This window comes from Lonchura striata, chromosome 1, assembly GCF_046129695.1.
Source record: "Lonchura striata isolate bLonStr1 chromosome 1, bLonStr1.mat, whole genome shotgun sequence".
Classification (NCBI taxonomy): domain Eukaryota; kingdom Metazoa; phylum Chordata; class Aves; order Passeriformes; family Estrildidae; genus Lonchura; species Lonchura striata.
The window spans coordinates 96347933-96371288 of NC_134603.1; the positions used below are offsets into that span (position 1 = coordinate 96347933).

Below are 23356 nucleotides of genomic sequence, written 5' to 3' on the forward strand. Positions count from 1 at the left end.
AAGTGCATGAATGATTCTTCACCACAAAGCCTTCTGTGTAATCTGTGCAATAATTCAGTCAGACTTTTGGAGCTACTGCAAGGACCACAGCGTTTGGAGAACATCTACATGGTGGACAGCAAATGGTAATGTTACTTTTAAATAATCTTAGAGTGGTAAGGAGGGATGACACAGGATCAAAAGAAGTGTTCCAGGAAGTTCCCAGCTGTTGATCTGCACTAGCCAAAGCACCTGTGCTGAGCATTATTAGTAGTGCAGAGCCCCTGATGACAGGAGATCCTTTGCATGATGGTTCAACAGCTTTTAACAGTCTGGCAAATGAAATTACTGGCACTGCAGTTTGTGAGCAAGAAGCTACCCAGGAAAATAGCTTCCTCCAGAAGAGACCACTGCATACCATGGACCTCATAAAAAATTACAAACATCCTCCACGGCTGTGTGAAATAATGAACACTCCTTTTCTATAACTATCCATGATCTGTTCTCTCTTTATAGTTTGTTTTAGGCTAAGGTTAGATGAAATCAAAACAAAAACTATCAAAAAATAAAGAAACCTGTGTCAAAAGCTGTCATAATTAATGGTTGTATTAGATTATATTATTCAGTCAACAGGAGGAGGCAGTAAATAGGGTGGAGAAGGTAAGAGACCTGTAGCCTTGCTGTTATGGTGATTCTGTATTTCATACAAGTTAAGTAAGAAGGAACCTGTTTTGCTGATGCACATGATAATTCCCATTGCATGTTTTACTCAATCAATCTGTGTCCCATTAAAGTGCTTTAATATACATTAATTTCTCATACACAGAAGGAAATAGACTTGGCAGAAATTACATGGTCTATTCTACAAAAAGACAACATGACAGATAGGGCTGTTCCCTCACATGAAAATTGGTAGAAGTGACTTTCTTATTTGTCATGATCATTCATACAAGAATACAAGTTTCTGTGCTGATCTGAAGTGAAAGGGACAAACAGCACATAAGAAAAATTAAATTTCCTACAACACAGCAATTCTGATCATCCCTAAGTAGCACAACACATGCCTTAAATTAAAAAACAATGCATTTCAGTACAAAGCGGCTTTTCAAGCAAAATGGTGCCAAGTTCATTTTCCAAACTACTTAGCCTCTCAGGATGCTACTTTTATGCCAGAAAGATTTTTCCTGACTGCTTTTGTTAGTTTGCATCAGCCCCTCTGGTATCTTCTACACCTCCTTCCAGGCCAGTTATTTCTGCATAAACAGGCATGGATTTGCATTGACCTGTTACAAGCTGTGCAGTAGCAAGCTATTTGCTGTGCCTGTGTGCAGCTGTCCTGACTTCTCTGCAAGCTTCTAAACAGCATTGCCAAACCCAGGAGCTCATATTTTCATAGCAAAGACCAGCACCCCCATTAACAAAACAAAATCTGAATGCCACTCCGCCCTTTTTCTTTTATAGCATCATTATTTAAGATGTGTAAACAACTTCCCTGATAGTGGGGATCAGTGTAAAGGGGAAATGCCTTAGAATCCAGTCAAAGAATTGCCTGCCCTCTCTCTCATGTAGCAAACATTTCAAGGCTTTTTCTTGTGCCATGGAAGTGTGAGTAAAGAAGGGAAATTAACCTGCATTTCTCATGCAGTGTGTCAGGTTGCCCAGGTCACCAGCACTTTATATGAAGCCTGTTTCTACCAGAGTGAGTAGAGGTGCTCTGAAAGTGCCTGTACTTCAGCCCTTCTAGAGAGACAGACAAAAAAGCATCTGCTTTCTCATACAATTCACTGAACTCATCAGCCTTGTGGCAATTAGACTTCACTGGATGGACAGAGAGGTTTTGGGGAAATTTCAGATGCAGAAGCTTGTGAAATTTAGGCAAGAATCTTTAGATGTGTCCCTAAAATCCTCATTCATGTCCCACTAAAGACCAGTTCCCTTTATGTGAGCTCTTGAGCCACCTGAATTTTAGCAGTGTGTTTTGCTGCTTGCAGCCTGTAAAATTATCTCTCTTTCTGCCAAATATGTAAAAATTATGTTTACCAGCCTGTAGAGTACTTTGGATCAGAAAAAAAAAAAAAGGAAAAAAGGGAAAAAAATCACAGTTATTTTGGAAAAATAAAAGAAAACAACAAAACAACATAGAATTTTTACCTTCTTGCCTGAAGAGGTTAAATGAAGAAGACAACAGCTGAGTTCTGGCGCACGTTCCTGTGAATATTGTATTTAAAAAAAATCTCCCACTCTCTTATGGGAAAGTTCAGCCTCTAACCAATAATTGCTGATAGCAGCATCTTGCTGCTCAATGCAAATGCCATTGCCATGAAGTTTCCCCACAGAAGAATGGGAAACCTGTATCTAGCAATATGCTATTAGCATTTCTCTCAAGCTGCCCAACAAGTCTGGCAGGCAATATCTGCTGGCAACATCTCCTGATTGCAATGCCAAGCCACTCTCAGCTGGAAAACTGGTCATTAACCCTAAGAAGACCCATGACTGCACTGCTGTGCTTAGTCCCTTTCGAATTTTGATGGGGTCTGGCCTGGACAAAGGTGTGTGTAGGGTTCATGCCAAGATCATTTGGAGCTGAGCTTGCTTTCAGTGACAGAGCAAATGAACGGGAAATGAAAGCATGAGCTTTATGTTGCCTACAGCCATCTCTCCCTCTCAGGTAAGGATCTGGCTTTATGTGCGTGGAAGGAGCTTAATTAGAGAAGGGAAGAAATATTTCCTTGAACTGTAACAGGAATCCCCAGCCAGGGGGTATTCTTTTAAATCTTAAATCACTAGAGATAACAATAAAAGAAGGCCAGGAGTGGTTGATCACTGAGGTTAAGTCTCCAGCATAAAGTGAGAAGGAAGGAAAGAGAGGGGAAGCACGGAGCTGCACTAGCACAGTGTTTGATCTCTAATCAGTACCACTGAACTCAGATGCAACACCGGGTTATGGCAGGTGGACTCAGAGATCAGAGCTAAACTTAGGTTGTATGTGGCTTTGCAACACCAAAAATTTTATGTCTTTTCTCTCTCTTCTTTCTTCCCACAAAGCATAAAACTGGCTTTGGATTCATGGGATACTTATGGGATCAAACATGGTAAGTAGGAAAGAGGAAGAAGGCCCTCAGTACTATCTTGCCCTACCCATGCTTTCCTCCCAGTCCAGAAGATGGACCATTCTCTTTATAGGCACAGCAATGTCCAGCTTTGCTGTTTCCCACTCCTCTGTCCAGGTCTCAGCCCAGCTGGCCAAGTTCCAGTGCTCCAGTACCCATCTGAAAACAGAAATCCATAAGCAATGGAAGATACAAAGATAAAATAACCATTCTAATTACCTCAGTTCTTTTCCTTCCTTTTTTGCTTCCATTTGCAATTAATTTTCTTGTTTCTGTTTTTAATTCCTGTATGTTTCTGTAGTGCTTCTTAGCCTTCTTTCTCAGCTCTTTCTCTATTTTTAAATTTATTTATTTATAAACATTGTCATGTATCTTCTGATGCTTTTCTAGTCCATGCATCTTTTCAGTGATTTTGAGTATCTTGCAAGATTTTCCTTCTTCCAGTTTCTGTATTTTCTCCCTTCCTTCTCTATTGACATCATTCCTCCACTGATTTTTTTGCTTGCTCTGTCATGTATGCTCTCAGAGCTTCCCTGGCATCTGCTTAACTGCTTTGCCTCAAGAAATGAAAATGTAGGTGCAAATTCCATCTTTTCTAGGCCCTTAGGACAGCATATTACCAAAAAAATGTACTGCTTTTCCAGTGGGGCCAATTTGCCCCTAAGTTGCATTTTTCAAGGCTCAGACCTTCCCCACAAACCACTTTTGCTACCACAAGCCATTGTGCCCCTTCCCAACCAAATGCTGGGGGCGAGGAGCAGGCAGTGACTGTGCAGGTGGGCAAGTGCTGAGGTGAGCAGGCACACAGCCCTGCAGCTTGCAAGAACCAGCCTCAGCTCGCTCTTTTCCATCAGGGGCATCATCTCATCCATCACTGGATAGTCATGCCCTGTTGAAAGGTGAGGTGGGGCACCCTGTCAATCTGAGCAAGCCCTCAGCTATGCTCCCTCTCTCTGTTGTGACCAACACCTTCCAGCACGTAAGAGTTCCCGCACACAAACTCCCACACACATTTTCCCATGTCCTCCCGGGCAATTTCTTGCCCAAGGCCCAGAGGCCAGCAAAGGGTAGAATGAAAATAGTAGACTGTAACATGGTTTCTCACAGCAGCAGGAGCTTCATGGATACTTCTCCCTCACATGCTGAAAGGCGGAAAAGCTTCGCCCTGGGACTGGCAGAGAGAAGAGGCAGAAGTGAAAAATGAACCTGAAGTTTACATGAGCAAGCCACCCTCTTCATAAATAACTAATAAGTGGGTTTGCTTCATGTGGGCCAAGACAGTTTTGTATCTCTAACATCTGCTTGCCTTGCACAGGCTGGAATAACTTGGAATTAGGAGAGAGAGAAATTAGTCAGGCGGAGAAAACAAGCCCCACCCTGAAGCAGTGTTTGTCTCTACTTTCATGGGATAACCCTTCCTGGCCAAGCTGTCACAAGGAGAAGAATGCTGTCATAAATTTATGAATGCTGTCATAAATAAAAGCTCTGATCAGCATTTAAACAGACTACAGCTTCCATTAAATGAAGACTGATTCCTAAACTGGAATGTTTTCAGAACCTGAAAAAATTGAGAAAGCAATGTCTCCTTTAAGAAAGCTCATCCAGGAAGGAAATGAGGGTTGGGACATTCTACCAGAGGTTTTCATCAGTCTAGCAGAGCAGCAGACCTGTAGCAGTAAGTGTGAAATGTCCTGCTGGACAACTGGAACCACCTGACAAAGAGTCAGTGCCCAAGCACAAACTGTACAGTCCCTCTTCTCTATGCATGGGCTGCCTGTGCAGCTGCCCAGTCACCAACCCCATGCACAATGTCCTGATCCACCTCCTGCCGGAGAACCACTAGAAGACACAGTGACAACAGCCCTGGAAACATCTGACCCCAGCCTCCAGAGCAGATCAGACAATGATGGGGTGTATCAATCATTACCAGTCTTTCACATATCACTGAAGTTGAGCCAGTAAAGCTCTTTGCAGCTAAGTCCTTCTCAGACAGGATGGGCTCACATTAATTGCTGTGGGTTTTTTTTCTGACCAGTGTCCTTGCGTCAAAACATCTGATGCATATCAGCAAAGACCCCCAGAGATCTGCAAGTTCTCACTTCCCATTGTTTTTGATCCAAGTTAGTCTCCTCAGTACTTTCAAAGATGTGGGCCAAAGACCCCAGTTAACCCTCTGGCACTAAAATGCATTAGAAACCATTAAAGGTCCTCCAAGGGAACTACTGAATTATTGTGACTGAAGGCTTCTCATGGGTTGTTAAGCTCAAAAATCAAAACAGAACTCCCACCTCTAAATTCACAATAACCAGTGCTCTGATGTTGAAAGTATGCGTATTAGGGGTTGTTGCGTGTTCTCATTTAGAGACCTCTTTCCAGTTTCTTTCAGGCCTGAGGCACCAAGAGGATTTCTCAAGTAAAATGCTTCCATATTTTGAGGATACATAGTTGCATTTTGCATGTATCCTTACCACCTAGTAACATAGTCCTGACTGGAAACTATCACCATGTGGCTCAGAAGAGCAATCCAGACATTCACTTAGTTGCTTTTTTTGTTATTTTGACTTTGTGGCCCAAGTGAATCTACTTATTTCCGTTCCTGTAATTTATTGGAAGTCAGGCGTGAACATTGATACTGTCAATGAACACACAGACTGACACTAGAGGTATTGTACATTTGACACAGGTTTTATAGTGCTTTATTCTGAACAGTATTTAGGTAAATGAGTACTGAACATATGCAGCAGGTTGTCTTTAGATAGAAATGAAATCTGATTACCATAATCTCATGTGGAATTTGAAGACTAGTAATTACAATGTTAATTTCACTCAAGTTGAAGTCCTTATTTCTTTCTCATGTTTTAGACATTAAGTAATTGTAAGGAGTTTCCTTAATGCTGAATCCAGAGCTAGAAATGGCAGATAATCTGTGCATGAAAAGTGTGGCACTTCCAGTATTAATCCAGCTGTGTTCTATCTTTGATTTGCATAATGTTCTTTTCCTTAGGATATATACAACAAGATTCCTCTTGTCCCATCTTCCATGTCTGAAGGGAATGAGTCAAAAAAGGCCACACAGCAAAGTTCATTCTCCCCAGTCTGGGAACTTCATGCTGAAGATTCTTCTGGGGACACATACTGTCCCCATGATTTTTGCCTCTGGCATCTGTTGGCCTCAGTGTGGCTGCTGTTTCACAGATGCAAATCCTGATGCCAGCCTGAACTGTTGTAGCAATGCTGCAGAACATGTTCACTTCTTCAGTGGATGCTGGTAGGGTCTGGTAGAGCACCCTGGGCCACCAGAGTGTGGCCAGGTACAGGGGAGAGCTATCATACCACATGCTCACATTTCCCCTTTTAGGCTTTAGGAATCCAGAGGCTGTGAGTCACGAGACAAGAGGTTTCACTAGGGAGCAGGAATGCAGCTCTTTGACCTAGAGCCCTTTCCAGCTCCTGAGCTATCTTAAATCAGACTCTCATTTCATTTGGGGGAGAAAGTGTCACAGAGGAACAAAATGTTCTTGTTGCTGAAGCTGGGGTACTTCTCAATAAAATATGGTGTGTTCTTCACAGTGGAAATTATTCCGCTAAAGGGGAGGAAACAAAAGTAGAGAAACTACTTCTGCTGCATATGTAGAGTACATTGTATTACTCAGCCAATATATGAACCTCTTAGATTTCCTTTCAAAAGAGATAGTCAGGAAGAAAAGCTTTACAGGAATGTGCACCACCACAAATGTAATTGTGCTTTCTTGCCCAGCTTAAGGAGAACAAAATCGGCCTGAAAGAATCACGTTGCGAGTTTTGTTGTGTCTAAACAAAAAGATAAATGGGTGGTCAGCTTTAAATTCATCTTTGTGTTGCAGAATCCGATATCCAGGTACCTCTCGGGAGTCACCACCTTGTTCATTTACTTCCAAGGAGACTTTATGGATGATCTTTGACACAACAACACCTTTTGTCTCACACATCTCAGAGAAATCTGATGCACTTTCATTGAAGATATTTGTCATTCCCAGACTTTCCAGAAGTGGCTTCAGGTCATAGTCACCTTCCACACTAAACTTTGGAAGAAATACGTTCACTTTGGTGTTGGCCATCATGCTGGGATTTGTCCACTGTAATAATGTCTCAGGGGTCAGTGCCTTTTCCAGCTGAAAACATAAACAAACAAAGAAAATTACTGAGCAGGCTGAGGAAAGTGAAAGGAGGAAAAAAAGACCATTCCTGAACTTCTCACTCCTATCAAGCCTTTAAAAAATAAAATCCAAAGGCAATTTTTGTTTCTGAATTCACAACCATAGCATTCAGGCTTAACATACTCCCAGTTATATTGATTCAAGTATGATTTAATCTATAGAACAGGCCTCTGGAGCAACTCTTCTGCATGTGCATGCTCTGGCAAGCTTTTGATAAGCAATCACCTCAACAGCCATATGAAGGAATCTGAGGAAGACAGTCCCTACCCAGGTTACACCTGGCCAGCTGGCAGATATCCAAAAGTCTTTATTCCTGACCCTACCGAGTAATGAAATTGCTGGTATTTGGGACACAAAATCCAAATCCAGAGCCTGATCTCAGTCAAACATGCAGCTGTTCAAGCAAATTTTTTTTTTTAACCTGGAAAGGGAGGAGGCAGAATGTGGGGCCACAACAAATTGATATCAGGAAAGGCCCCACTTGCATTGTATGATAGGTGTGTTCTGTAATTCACTCCAACATATAAAATCATCTTACAGCTGCAAAGACAGATTCTTCCTGCCTTTAAAATTTGTGGCCGGTTGCAGCAAATGACAAAGGATACAAAGTCTTTTAATCTTTAAATAACTTTACTATTAATTAATATTATTAATTACTTAGTCCTTAATAAACTTTGAATAGGGGTGAAAATATGTTGTAAAATTTTCACAGAGAAATGACATAAGAAACTGTTGATCTTGAAAAAATGCCTTATTAATTTTCACATTTATGTGCAATTGGTAATAAAAAATCGCTCATTTGCCAGCACCTCTGCTCAAAATTAAAACTTGGAGAAGTGTAAGACCTTAGTAAAATAAATCATGGACACATGTCAATTGGAAAAAAAATAAGGATACCAGAAATAAGGGCACCTTCTGCACTAGAAACTGCCTTCTGTGCACTCCCTATTCTAGAGCAAAGCCTCATGTACAACCTCACACTGGACACAGTGAAAATGAAGATGCCACAAATACGAGAGGAGGAACAGAGAAGCAGAGTGAGATGGTAAATTCACAGGAAAGTTACTTTTTGTTTCCTTATGCATTGCTTCAAAATAACAAAAATCTTCCATAAACATATGGCATTATATGGGCTATTTCCAAGGAAAGTATCATAGTAATTCTATCTTTTCCTCTCACCTTCTCCAAGCCAGTGGTCTCGTCTTCAATCTCTTTGGGCAGGAGAATGAGCATGCTTATATGTTTGTTAAGGCACGGGAGCTCAAGGATGGCAACATTTAAATCTTTTACGTAGCCCAGGCAAAAAGTAGCTTCCAGATTCATCATCTGCACTGGTTTAGTTTCAGTCTGCAAACATAGAGGAAACAGTCTATCATTCCTTTTAATTCACAGATAAGATGATGACAGAGGAAAGTTTGTAAGCTTGCATGGAAGCAATACATTGAGTTACCACCAGAGAATTTGTTGGCTTTCACAGATAATGAAAGTAGCAGCAAGAGTTGGCTTCTTACATTAGGCAGCTTCCCAAACAAAAGTGAACAGAATTCTACTTAATACAATAGCAACATATGGGGGATGTGCCTTAAAAGAGCAATTTATCTAATATTGGTGCGCCTTCATGCCTTTTCCCTGAGTACTACAAACTACAGGGTGTTGTAATGCTATCAAGTGTCAAGCACTGAGCTCAGCTCAACAGGGAATGTCAAGCTGTTCATTCCAACAATCAATATTTTGGTTCAGGAGTTGAAACAGAATCAGAAGAAATTTCAGGCTTACCTAAATCTCTAAGTCTTTGCTTTTGAATGAAATTAAACAGAACAAAATAAAACATTTCATAGGGAAGACTTTAAAACTGTTCTGTCCACATGAAAATGTTCAAAATTCAAATTCAGTAGAAAAATGTTACTTAAGGGGAAAAATATTCTTGAGATATTTTACATAAAAATTTTAGTGTTGATTGTGTGACTTTAAAAACATTTTGAGCTGGAACTATTGGCTGATGAGGTAATTTATGAATATTTTCAGTGAACCTGAAACTCCAACTGTGCTTATGCATCTCTATATGTATGTCTGTGTATATTTGGAATATAATCTCTTTATCTCACAAATGTTGTGCAGCTTTGTATCTTGGCTGTAAGTTTTCTGATTACAATATTCACCACTGGTCACAGATTCCTGAATGCACCAGCCACAGGTGCTGCTCCCACATGGACTTCATGGCTCACTCAGCAGGACTGACATGCAGGGAGCTGCAGTCCTGAGCCTGACTGGAAAGAGGGAGACTGATGGGATGACATCTCTGAAGAGGAAAACACAGGGCCAGGCACCTAAGGGACATTGTTAAAGAGGTGACACAACTGTATACATTTTACCAGCTCAAGAAGTGCAACATGCTTCACCTCTGCTGGTTTTTGGATGCAGCCTCTGGTATCTGCAACTTTCCAATCTCTTGGGAAAAGCTATCCATGAGAATTTGCATCTCCTTGCAGACAACAGCTGCTTTTGACCACTTGTACTCAGCTCATGTTGTTTAAACATACTCCCAGGACAGTCTGGGACCTTTGCAACACTGTGTAAGATTAGACAGAGTCTAAGAATGCCATGGTAATACATATTTCTCATTTTATCTTACTGGGATTTCCTTAGGTCAAAGTTTGCATTTTCATGAGAGAAAAGAGTACCTTTTTTTTTTTTTTTTTTTTTTTTTTTTTTTTTTCCCCAGAACATACCTTGTTGACTTTAAAAGGACATTCTTTGATCTCTTCCTCTGGGAACTTCTTCATCCAGTTTGTGACAAAATAAGCTGCATTAACTAGAAGAATCTGAGTCTGGTCACTTACACTGTCCTCATTCAAAACATTCTCCATTTTTCCTGTGAACAGATTTACAGTGGTTGTTAATACAACAATCATTAGCAGTATATCAATTGCTTTGAGTGAATATGGCAACATTTCACTGAACTAAACATGTTTGTGTCCTGCATCTCACAGAAAAAATATTTTCTTTATAATGGAAAATTACAAAAACGAGCACTTACTTAAAATTGCAGCTTAAGTTTTGATGCAGGATTTGGGATCGGGGCAGATCTAAATGACATGTTTTGTTGTTTTATATCGCATGTAATCAAAACTACATCTCCTGCTTTTGTTCAGTACCTTAAAGAAGGTGCTGAGTTTTCAGTGAAATTCAACAGATTTACGTGAAAAAAACACTGTCATTTGGAGAGCAAGACTTGAAGGGAAGTTTCAAATTAGCAGCTACTCTTTTCTAGACTGATACACAAGAATAAAACAACTTGGATAACAATAAAATGCTGCTCTGATTACATTTAATATCCAAATGCTGCTACAGACTTCAAAAGAGGATGTAAATCTCATGATCCACTCTGTCTGTTTTAGAGCTGTTCAAGCACTGCCATAAATGACCCTGAATTCAGAGCACTGGGATGGCAAATCCTGTCTTGGAGCTGCAGAGGCAGGGCCAGGTGCTTCCCCATGGGCACCTGTGCCAGCCTGGGAAGGACCAGAGTCGTGCATGGAGCTTCCATATGTGCACCACACGAGGGCAAGGGTGGCAACCAACCCTAGGCCACCTCTGCTGGGGCTTCCACCAGGCGGCAAATGAGAGACCCACATCTGCTTGTGCCACCTTGTGGAACCCAAAAGCAGCTGAGATATTAATTAACAGCCTGAAACTCGGAGTCCAACGAGTACTTCCCATTACAATGAAGCTTTTAAAGGAATTAGAGGGTTCAATGTTTTGATTTTACATGTTGTGATGCTCCACAGCCAGGACCTGTCATTCTCCCAGACCATCCTGCTGCAGTCAGATGTGAGCAGCTTTCCCCAAGGCTAATGTAAGGTCAATCTCACATTTCCACCTTCAGAAGTGCTGAAGCAGTGAAGTCTGTGCTGCTAATCCTCATGAATCCAAATAGCAGGCCTAGTCTTCTTTCACTATGTATTTACTCCTAGAGGTTTCACAAGGATAAAGATGTTTCTCCAAAGAGGCAAAGAGCATTCCAAAGCTGTACCCACCATCAGTCAGCTCTGAAAGGGATTTGTTGATCTTTTCTCGGGTTTCCTCAGTTTTTTCTTTGAATTCCACCAATTCCAGTTCAGATGGAAAAGGTCTCTTTGTGGAGTTGACAAAGTCCTGAAAGACACAAGTAACCAGTCATTCTTGGTTAAGTGCCATTGGGTAGTTGAGGAGTTCATTAGTTTTGAGGAAAGGTATTAAATAACTGCTGGAGACAATAAAGACATACACCTGCATCCAGCACGTCACTCCCAAGGTCATCTTCAGACCAGTGGTGCTACATCAGCAGTTAAGCAACTTTGGATATTGCAGGAGTGACCATGTTGCCAGTGTTTACAGGAAAGAACAACCCTCAGTCCAGGGCAGAGCAAGACTGAGATAGAGACCACAGTCTGCTCCCATCATGTGTGTCCTCACCAGGGAAGACACTGCTCTGGGTCCTGGCCTTGCTGTAGCAGAGGCTGAACAGCAGGTGATATGATCACAGCATCACTGCAGCATGTCGAGTTTTCTCAAACACCTCTTTTAGCCTGATATTGTCCTTGCTTGGGACTCTACTCAGAGACAACTTTTGGGGGAAAAAAACCCAACACACACAGCATCCTTCTCAGTTTTTTGCAGAGTTCATAAGTTAAAATGCCAAACACCAACTTCTTCACTTGTGTTGCTTCAATAGTCAGGCTTCTGCCTTCACAGGCAGATTAAGAAAACTGAAGCTTATGCAGTAATTACTTGGGTGTGTGAACTGGACATACACTTGCACCACCAATTTTATTTTATACTCATTTTCACTCATACTTGCAAAGCAAACACTTTGATGTGGCATAGAAGTTATGTTGCGTTCAAAACCAAACTTGCTACTGACCTAAAGCATATTAATGACAGAATTAAAAGTGTTGTAAGAGCCGCACAGCTCGGGGTCAAGCAACAGACTCATTTATCCTCCTACAAACCTTTATGGCAGCAGACAATATTATGCTGTTTATCATTTGAGTCCAGTCAACCAATAACTAAAAGTACAATAATTAATTTTAAATAACATTGCAGTCTGACACCATAATCCATCCATGAGATGGCTAAGTAGTTCCTAACACCAGGGTTTTCCTGCTGTACTTACTGTGGTAGGATTGAGAGACTTGTCTACAAAGAGCCGTTTAACCATTTTCAGTGCAAAGAAAGAGCTGAGTTTGGAAACATCTGAAGTTATTGTTTGAAACCCAAAAGAAACATCTTTGACATCTTGTAAATGGAGCACCTGTTAAATGAACATGATAAAACACTAAGCATATTTTTTATTATTATTGTCTAAACGTTCCTAACAGCTAAGCAAAAAATTTGTGACCAGAGCTGTTGCTTTTTGTATTTAAGCTAATGACAGAGCCTCTCAATGTTGTTATTCAAAAATCATTTATGTATTTGACATGCTCACATAGATCTAAAAACCTGATCCTAACAGAACTTTCACCAAATGCATTTCTTTCCTATGAGCAATCCAAAGTAACCAATAGAGCTGTTCATGCTGCTGATGTGACTTAGTCAACTAAACTCCATAGTATGGAGTCATAATGTTTTTGTCAAACTTACATTCCCACCCAAAATCCTGAAGCTTTTAAGACAGATATGTGAGGGTCCCAGATAATCTCCTTTCTAGAACTGGGCTATACCTTTAAAAATGCTTGACAGATCATCAAGTTTTCTGACTGCTGTGACTAATACATGACATCACATGATATTTCAGCAAAAACTGATCAGGTATAGATAACTGTGTTTGGTTTTGTAGACAGAGTATAACCATGGGTAGGGCTGCTGACCCACACATGGCTACCTCCCAGCTCCTGGGAATGACAAGTCCAGTTCTAGGAAATACTGGGATAATGACACCTTTGTTTGAAAATAACCCTATAAATATGAATTCAACTTTTAATGCCTAGTTATTACAGGCTCTTTGATGGTGGCTGTTTCATTAAAGGAAGCCTGTCCACCCTCCTCACCTGACTCAAATTGCCTTATGAAGCACAGCACACACTTGTGACCTTCTTTTCCTTTTGTACATCACTACTGCTCTTTCTCCCAGAACACATCACATCTTCAGAGACAAAATTGCTGCTCTGCCTTAGTCACCCTTCCATATCCTCCCCTCTCCTTGCTCAGTGGGAGTAGAAGGAAATAAACTCCCATTACAGCAGTAGCACACCTGTCATAGCCAATTCCAGGTCCATCTCCTTAGAAACAGCTTTCTCAACTTATTTCATTTTCTTCCAACAGTTTTATTCTTTGCATGTAAAGTGTGGAAAGTTTCTGTGACTGGGATCTAGCTTGGAGAAGAAAGCTACTGCAGCTTCTCTACCCGGGAGAATTTTTGGCACAAGTTTGTTGACCGATGTTCCAGAGTACAGCTGCCAACCTGGCTCCTTTTGTATCTAGTATTTAAAACCCAAGCACAAACTCAGGGGAAGGCAGAAGATAGAACAGACATGGAAAATAGGAGATATTACACTTAAAAGCATACCAAGCTCTCCTTAGCATCTGTTGTCAGCACTTTTTAAATACCACTAGAGAAATATGAAACACAAGTGTGCTTGTGTAACAGAGCTCCACTTGTGGAGGTGCAGGTTAACTTGTTATTATGGAACGGTTCAAAGCAAATTGCAGACACAAGTGAAAGCAAAATAAGGGCAGGGTAATATTTTTAACTTTCCCACCAGAAAGCCAATGCTTGAATTTTGAAATGGTAAGGGAGCTTCACTTCAGGGTACCATTTAAATTTAAATTTTAATTATATTTTTAAATACTGTTTGGAAAAAATGTGCAGTGCTTACAAGATCCATCCCTGAAAGTCTTCAAAGCCAGGTTGGGTAGGGTCTGGAGCAACCTGGTCTAGTGGAAAATGTCCCTGCCTATGGCAAGGAGATTTAAGGTCCCTTCCCACAGAAACCATTCTATAGTTCTATGACTTTCATGGACATATTGCTGTGCAGCTCTGTGAACAGCACAAGACACAGAAGTCTGTGCTCAGAGGTACTTTCAGTGAATGAGAAACTACATGGAGAAATTTCCAAAGGAGGGACAATACATTCAAATATATAGAGAATCTTTCAGAGCCAGGTGATAATCAGCATACAAATGCATATTTAATTTGCATTTCATGCACCTTTAGGTAACTGCAGAAACTGTGGGGACCTTCGCTGGGATTAAAAGGTTCCAGCTCAATCTTTGCTTACACAGAGGCAGCATACAAGGATAGAGGGCTGACTCCCTGCATCACAGGGTGAGCTCCATAAACTGATTGAATCATGACTACCATGATGGATCATGATGCTGGAAACCCCTTGAATATCGTGAGCTGCTTGAAAGGAGAAACATGGATGAAATTGTGCCTTTCTACTTTATCCATCTCCTCTTTACAGTATTGTGGGATAAAGAGGAAGAGTCAATGACAGGGCTGCTACACATACTTGCTGCTGACAAAATGGCAAAATCATTTTCAATTCTATAAAGTTCAAGCATTATTGAATAATGAAAAAACAGTTATCTAGAAAATGCAGTGATCCGGACAGTGACTACACTAAAAGGAGACAAGGCTTTAATGCATCTGTAAGGACCCTGCTATGTCCACTTTCACCTTATACATGCCTGAAAAGATTTGTCTTTAAGACAGAGTTTCACCCTTTTGTTGTGCAGGGCCATGGAGTGTGGAATTATTCAAGAAATTTGGATGGATGATTTGAAGTCTCTCTTACAAGGTAGCCAGACAACCAGGAGAACATTAACAAGATTTAATAAGAAAGACACCTACAACAGCTATATAGTTGCAGTTACAGAACAGGTTGCTGGCAGCTTACCTGTTTCATCTGCTCTGCAGTATCACCTTTCGTAGCTTTATATGCCAGAGCCAGAGACGTTGAGGTACACAGTGGGGAAAAAATAATGTTGGCTGTTTTGTCCTTCTCACATAGCTTTTTGAACATATCAACTGCAAAGGCAGTGTTTGCTAGTTGCAGAGCGTCCATTGTCATCCTGAAATGTAAAAGGGAAAAGAGATGACTCAGGCTGTAATTCCAGCTCCTGTTGTGATGGGGTTGGGTCAGAGCACTGAAAGAGGCTGGCACCAGTATCTGGACTGGGTATCTTGAATTTTCAGGGTGAAGGAGAGGAGAGGAGAGGAGAGGGAGAGGAGAGGAGAGGGAGAGGAGAGGGAGAGGGAGAGGGAGAGAGAGGAGAGGAGAGGAGAGGAGAGGAGAGGAGAGGAGAGGAGAGGAGAGGAGAGGAGAGGAGAGGAGAGGAGAGGAGAGGAGAGGAGAGGAGAGGAGAGGAGAGGAGAGGAGAGGAGAGGAGAGGAGAGGAGAGGAGAGGAGAGGAGAGGAGAGGAGAGGAGAGGAGAGGAGAGGAGAGGAGAGGAGAGGAGAGGAGAGGAGAGGAGAGGAGAGGAGAGGAGAGGAGAGGAGAGGAGAGGAGAGGAGAGGAGAGGAGAGGAGAGGAGAGGAGAGGAGAGGAGAGGAGAGGAGAGGAGAGGAGAGGAGAGGAGAGGAGAGGAGAGGAGAGGAGAGGAGAGGAGAGGAGAGGAGAGGAGAGGAGAGGAGAGGAGAGGAGAGGAGAGGAGAGGAGAGGAGAGGAGAGGAGAGGAGAGGAGAGGAGAGGAGAGGAGAGGAGAGGAGAGGAGAGGAGAGGAGAGGAGAGGAGAGGAGAGGAGAGGAGAGGAGAGGAGAGGAGAGGAGAGGAGAGGAGAGGAGAGGAGAGGAGAGGAGAGGAGAGGAGAGGAGAGGAGAGGAGAGGAGAGGAGAGGAGAGGAGAGGAGAGGAGAGGAGAGGAGAGGAGAGGAGAGGAGAGGAGAGGGAGAGGAGAGGAGAGGGAGAGGAGAGGAGAGGGAGAGGAGAGGAGAGGAGAGGAGAGGAGAGGAGAGGAGAGGAGAGGAGAGGAGAGGAGAGGAGAGGAGAGGAGAGGAGAGGAGAGGAGAGGAGAGGAGAGGAGAGGAGAGGAGAGGAGAGGAGAGGAGAGGAGAGGAGAGGAGAGGAGAGGAGAGGAGAGGAGAGGAGAGGAGAGGAGAGGAGAGGAGAGGAGAGGAGAGGAGAGGAGAGGAGAGGAGAGGAGAGGAGAGGAGAGGAGAGGAGAGGAGAGGAGAGGAGAGGAGAGGAGAGGAGAGGAGAGGAGAGGAGAGGAGAGGAGAGGAGAGGAGAGGAGAGGAGAGGAGAGGAGAGGAGAGGAGAGGAGAGGAGAGGAGAGGAGACGTTCAGTAATAGCCATCCCCTTCAAGTGACAGCGGGCAATGCCACATGTTAGGTAGAGCCAGTATTATCAGAAGCACTTGAGAAAATCTGTGTGGGTTAGGGTGACCCACACACACTGAGTCAAACTGGATTACATATGAATTTAATCTGTTTTTAATTGATACTCTTAAAATGTGCCAACTCAGAAGGTAATTTGCCTGTGCTCTGGGATCTCCTGGCTCTCAGGCAGGTCTTTAATGGTCTCATAACTTCTCTCTCTTGCTTCATGGCTAATTGTCCATTAAGCCTTTAGCTTTGGTACATGTCTGTCCTCTCAGGGTTGATTATCCCTGGCCTTGCTAGAAGTCTCCAGAAAACTATCTGGTCCTGTACATTGAGATTATTTTAAAAACTTAAGGGAGGCCTTCTAAAAAATAGGCTGTGCGTCCACCTATGCTTACACTGTTTTAACTCAAAGTTTTTCTTAGCCACTCTCAGTAACTGCAGTTGCCACAGGGCTGTTACATGACCTGTGCAGTCAGGAAAGGCAAGGCATAGTTGCTGCTGTCCATGCTCTGGGAAAGCAGAGACTATTCCCATCTTCCAGGTTGCTTTCACATACCCAAAGCTGCACTTTTGTATAAGCACATCTGTGTAGATTCAAGCCAAGAAGGGTGATGCCCAGAATTTCAGTCACTAGCACAAGTCTGGCTTTAGACCAGCAACCACACAGAAGATGACCCCTTTGGCATAGTGAATTTGACAGTACCATGCCCCCAATACCATGTATGCCTAAAAAAAAGGAAACTGTTAAAACTGGTGCTAAAACTGCTCCATCAAAGCTATTGACAGAGACGGAAAGGAAATGGAAATTTTTGCATGTGTTACACTGCCCAAATGTAGCTGAACATCTGACACTATTGTACGAGACATTGTAGAGCAGCTGTGGTACTTGACAAGTAATGGCTTCCAAATAATTTGTGATAGTTATAAATTTTTATAACTATTTTTTTTTTGTGGGAGTAACAGATTGGGCATGTAATTTGCCTGCAACACAGTAGAGAAAGAACTTTGATTTACTTGTATGACCTGTTTGACTACAGAAGTCCTTTTACAAAATAAATGTCTTTATTTTTATTTTAATTAACTTATACCTGTTCTTGGATCTATTAGGTAAGGCAATTGTTTTACTTGACAACTAGTTTGTTTTGGGCTAAAACATGCAGTATAAAAGGTTAGTGAAATGCACTGCATTTAATCAAGTTTTAAAAAAAAAATAGTGGCATTAAACCAAGGCTTTTTAAGTCAGAGTTTGAAAAGCACAGCTAACCGGCCCTGCATTCTTGCAAAATGTTCTGACTGTTGGTATTAGCAACAAACTGTTTGCTAACAAATCTCCTCCCACTGGGGGAACACAAGAAAAAAAAAAAAAAAAAAAAAAACACAAGAAAAAGAATTTGTCTGAGAGATGGCAAACATTGAACATATTTCACTGGAGAAACTTATCCCAACATGAAAATACAGCGGAGTTTGCTTTGCAACATCCAGATGCTTTGTCAGACCAGAATTCAGAATGGATCTGGTTGGACTCGTCTCTCTTCCCGTACTCTGGCAGTCTCTGGCAGCTGCTTGGCAAAGAGGAATTTTCCATGAGAGATTCCATTTTACACCATCAGCAGGCATCAAGCTGATGTCACATTGAGGTTCAGGAAACGTCTCAGAGATCTTATGGGTGTAAAGAAAGAACCAAGTGCCAGCCTAGCACTGCAACCACCCACCTCACTTACGTAGACACAATTTCTTGGGCATGAAAGCAACTAATTACCAGAAAAGTCGAGCTTGCCAGCAATCATGGGCTCAGCACACACCTTAAGGGAGGAGAGCTTTAGGCAGGACAGTGGCAAAAGACAGAACAAGTTTGAAGGACTGAGAATGCTGATGAGGAAGTAACTTCGAACAACGGGGCAACGAAGCAAACATAAAATCATTCCTTTAAATGCCTCCTTGCAATTGCTCATCACAAATGTGCTCTTTTGTGCCTATGCATGTCTTAAATAAATTCCCCTGCACAGGCTACCTACCTTATCTTTGCCATTAACTCAGGGATTCTCACATGAACAGACAATACACTCTTATACTGTGTCTGCTTCTCAATCTCTCTCTCTCTCTCTCTCTGCCCCACCCCACTCCACCCCCCAAAATTGAAGATTTGGGGCAAGTACTAACTTCACAGGTATTTCTTACTGAGGAATTGGTGGAAAATTACCTAGGGAACCAAGAATGCGTCATTCAGTACACATCTACCACCCTCAAAAAGACAAATAATACAAAAAGTCTCATGAGTCATGCAGTACACCTGAAAAACATTTAATTTGCAGTTTAATTTTAATGGAGTATATTATTTAGTATTAGCTGGCATGATATTATTCTATTCAGGCCTCTGGATCTTCCTTACAGGGTAAAAATCAAAATTAAATCATACCCATTTAAAAATACCCCTTGTTCCTTTCTGGCGTAATGCTGACTTTGAGATGTAGATGCACTACCTGTGTTTCACTTCCTCAGGTTGCAAGACATTCAGAGTAAGAAAATAAAATAGGAAATTTTACATAATTGAATTAAATTCTTCTTCCTTGTGCCAGTTAAAAACTGTACCATGGCTTAAAAACTCCTCTGGTCTCATGAGTAACTCTCATACTATTCGTGTTGGATGATTTTTTATAAAGTTTCAATGTTTATTTTCAGTGAGAAAAACAGGGGATATTTCATGGTGAACCTTTTATGTACCTTTGTTCATCCAGTAACTGTTGATACTCTCAAAGCTTCTTTGGAGGAGAGTGAAATTGTTTCCGGTAGTGGCAAAGCTCTCCATTCTAATTTCTTCCTTTTAAAGCTACTATTGAAATAAGGACCATTCATGACATTTTGTTGGGGAAAAAAAGCTCAATAGCACCCTTGACCTTAAATTACTGGCTGGATAGCAAACAATAATCTCTATTCCACCATCTTTTTCAACTGGTCATCCTGGTTTTTATTCTCAATATATTAATGACTATTATATTATATTACATTTTAGTGTATTTTATATAATATTTATTATTTTATATTTAAGAGCTTACAACATTCATATTACTGAAAATAATTGACAGTATTAAATATTAAATTAAATATTTAAAATCCTAAGTCTCTTTAAAGCCTTGAGCACCCCAAGCCTTGCAAGTCCGGCTCCCAGTGAGAGGAAAGCCCATTAGCTGCCCATTAAGAGTCTCAGAAAACAGACATAGCTCCTGAGTCAGTAATCACAGGGAACCCTCAAACAGGGAGGAGTCAAAAAACTGAAAATGAAATTTTACAAAGGCCTGCTGCATGGATTCTTATTGGGTCCCTCCCTTCCCAGGAAAGCAGACTATCAGCATTTCCAGAACAGCCTGCAGCACTGAGGCATCTTCTAAGCACTTGGAGCTTGCAATCCACCCAACTTTATTTAAAATTGTGACTGTCACAGTGTGAAAGAAACATTTTCAGATACAGAAGGGAGCTGAAAGGTTACAGAACCAGTTCAGGAAAAAAAAAACCCTGATTTAAACTTGTTTATTGGTATAAAATAACATTTTTGCTTAGTCACTCTTGGATTCAACAACTACAACAAACCCCCCACCCCCCCAAAAAAAACAACAGGGAGGCTTTTTTTTACTATCTGCTTACTAAGGGAAAATCTAAATATAACTTACATTTAAAAATATAATCATAAGAATAGTAAGATCTGTGTGCAAATGCGTGACAAGTCAAGTTAGTTGTATGGCAGGAATAATCCAATAAAGCAGAGCCAAGTATTTTTTTATTCTTGTCTCGGTTAAGCAGTCTTTCCAGGAGAAGACACCTGTGGCAGATAAAGCACAGACAATGCTGGCCATCCAGTCCTGGGGGGCATATTTGGTTTACATCTCAGGACCTGTGAGTGCCAGTGCTGTAGTCTCTCCAGTCCAAACAAAATTCCAAGAGGATGAATTATATAAAACAACCACATGCAAATTTCACAAGTGAGGCATTAATATTGAAACTAGATCAAGAGTTTAACATGACCCTACTTCAGCTCTTACTCAGCATATACGATACAAAGGAAATAAAAGATTTCTGTGAGCCTTTTCTTCTTCTACACAAATGACAACTCTCCACCTGACAAATTACTTAAAAAGCCAAGGACGAAATTTTGTCTGAACAGGCATCGAGGAATGCAAGACATCAGACTTATGTGGGACCAGAGCATCTCATATGGTTGAGGAAAAAGTACTGGCAGCAACAGAGAGGGGAAAGGCACTCCAGGAAAGAAAGAGAAACAAGCCACTGCAATATACTGTGTTGTACTTCAATAGCCAATGAACTGTTCAAACTAAATGGTCGCACTGAAAATAAATTTGTAATTACTAGGCCTAGCTCCTGTCCTTCACTTTAAACAAGTTCAGATTAGTCACTTGGTTAGTAACTTGGAACAAACAGAGCAGAGTGTACACACCTCTTCAGAAAACAAGAGGAATATTCTTTTCTAACAGGGGCTTACAAACCAACCTAAATCCTACTTTGGTACATGGAGGATTTGCATGGCATCATACACAACCTGCTTTTTCTGATATGGGAATAGCCATTTGTAATAAACCACCATATTTTAATAATTCCTGATGCCCTTGCTGTCTCACCTGTCAGATCTTATTCACTGCTTCTAATGAATCTTTCCAAAAAGAAAGAAATCTAGCATAGCAATTGCAGCAGTTTTGAAATGAAACCAAAACAGTGTCATTTGGGAAGGCAAAAAAGCTTCATTGATTCCACATATACATTTTTGGCACAAATTTCCTTATCCCACTCCTTCCATGCAATTATGTTCCACAGCCAAGATTTGTTAACTATTAGCTCAGCATAAATTAAAGTATCAGAGAAAGAAAAAAGCCGTACTTACTTTGCAGGGCTATAATCCTGGTAAACGAATCAATGAAGTGAGCACAGCACGAAGAACCAGCTGCCCGTACTGAAACCTTGCTGAGCTGAGAAGACTCTGTCACTTGCCTACTCATTGACACCACTCCCACTTTCCCAACCTCAGTTTGTGCACACACACACTCACTCTCACTCTCGCTTTTTTTTCCCCTCCCTTAATCATTCTTCATGGCAACTCCTAAATTGGAGGAGCAAAATGATTCACACCAGAGTTGTCTTTGCCTGCCCAGCCACTGAAGACAACAACAAGCTCTGGCAGGAAAGAGCAGCCCTGTGTGTTGCCTTCAGCAAGCACAGTACAAAAGGCACCAGACAAGAACGAACGAAGGGAGTGAAAGCAGGAGTTGACGAACAATTTAAAGATCTTCTCAGCAAAACCAGCACTCCAAGAAACTCCAACTGGGATTACCGCTATTTGCAGAAAAATTGTAATAGTGAAAAAGAGACCCAGAAGAAAACCAAAACATGTAGAAGTGTGTGGCTGGGCACTTTGCATCTGTATATGCATTAAGACAGTATCTTAACTCTGCCTACGAGGCATATGTGTGTGTTTGGCTGCCTAAAAAGCCCAAGGTCAAACTGGAGTTAATGCTCAAAGGAAAATACCTTGTTGCTGCAAAGCAAAGTTCCCTCCCATAAGCAGCCAGGTGCTCTGCAGGGGAGCAGACTTCCCTGCTCCAGCTGTCCCCAGAGGAGCTAGGGGAACAGAAAATCCAACCCCTTCACCTCCAGAATGGGCACCACTGGGTTCACGTAAACACATCCCACGTCAGTACCAATGAACATGACAGGGTGGGAAAAGAAAGGGATGGGGAGAGGCACCAGTGAAGCCCACCAGGTCTATTTTCTATCATTTGAAAGATGTGTGCAATCCTTACCAGGTCCTGTCCTCCTGCTCCGAGCTGCTCACAGTGGACAACACCAGCAAGTACCCCCGGGAGGCCATGGCTGCCCCTCAGTCCCCATGGGGAAATGGCACCACAGGCACAGCTCGAGTTCACACCTCAGTAACTCCACGTGGCCCTGAATATTTTTAGACTACAAAAAGCACAAGCAAGATAATTGAATCTGCTTTCAGGTTTGAAGTGCTGGTATGCCCAGCTGCCCAAATGAAAGGGATAGAACACCAAAGGATGCATTTTCACCAGCATGGTACTCCCTAGGTGACAGTAGGAAATGGGGAGATGGTATCTCCTTCTGGAACGACATGGTTCTGTGTTGCTTTGAGCATAAATCAGGCCACACCACAGTATCCTGATAGGGTCCTACCCATGTTTCCTTCCAAGAGGCCCCTAAGCTCTTATTACCCAAATGAATTCTTTTTTTTTTTTTTTTTTGCAGATGATGTAAGATGGAGTGATGCAACTGGAGTTCACCTTCCATCACTGCCAGACAGCACATTTAAAATTCATATCCTTTTCCACAACTGAATTCATAACAAAGACAGGGTGTGGATATGTTTAGGCAATTAAAATAAGATACAGGCCAGCTGCTAAACTGTGCCATCTGGGACATCATTGTTATGTATCTAATTAAGCTTTCTGTAAGAGAAATGTTTATGTAAATACACAATAATTTTGGCTGCCAGACTCTTCTCAGATGTCTGCAGGTAATCTAAAGCCAAGTGTTGCCACCTCTGCAGAAGCAAAACTTTTTTCAGACCCAGGTCTAACAAGTATAGTCACTGTGAAGTGGCTCAGGAGCTTCTGGATAGCTGCGGGGAGGTGGACAACAGGCAGACTGCCTTCACAGAGACAGAGAGACAGCACAACTCACCAGATCCACTTCCTTCTTACTGATAGGCAGGAAATACACATATAAGTATGTGCCTCAAAGG

At 41.7% G+C, this 23356-nt stretch overlaps 1 protein-coding gene across 1 annotated transcript; it reads right to left on the minus strand.

Moving 5' to 3' along the window:
* Nucleotides 1–6769: 6769 nt before the first annotated feature.
* SERPINB5 (serpin family B member 5) lies at nucleotides 6770–21617 on the minus strand. Its single transcript, XM_021530575.2, has 7 exons — nucleotides 21482–21617; nucleotides 15166–15340; nucleotides 12441–12578; nucleotides 11323–11440; nucleotides 10015–10157; nucleotides 8465–8632; nucleotides 6770–7240 (listed from the first exon to the last, which is right to left on the minus strand). The coding sequence occupies exons 2-7, from the start codon at nucleotides 15337–15339 to the stop codon at nucleotides 6848–6850; spliced, it is 1134 nt and encodes a 377-aa protein (XP_021386250.2). The 5' UTR covers nucleotide 15340; nucleotides 21482–21617; the 3' UTR covers nucleotides 6770–6847.
* Between the last annotated feature and the right edge of the window lie 1739 nt (nucleotides 21618–23356).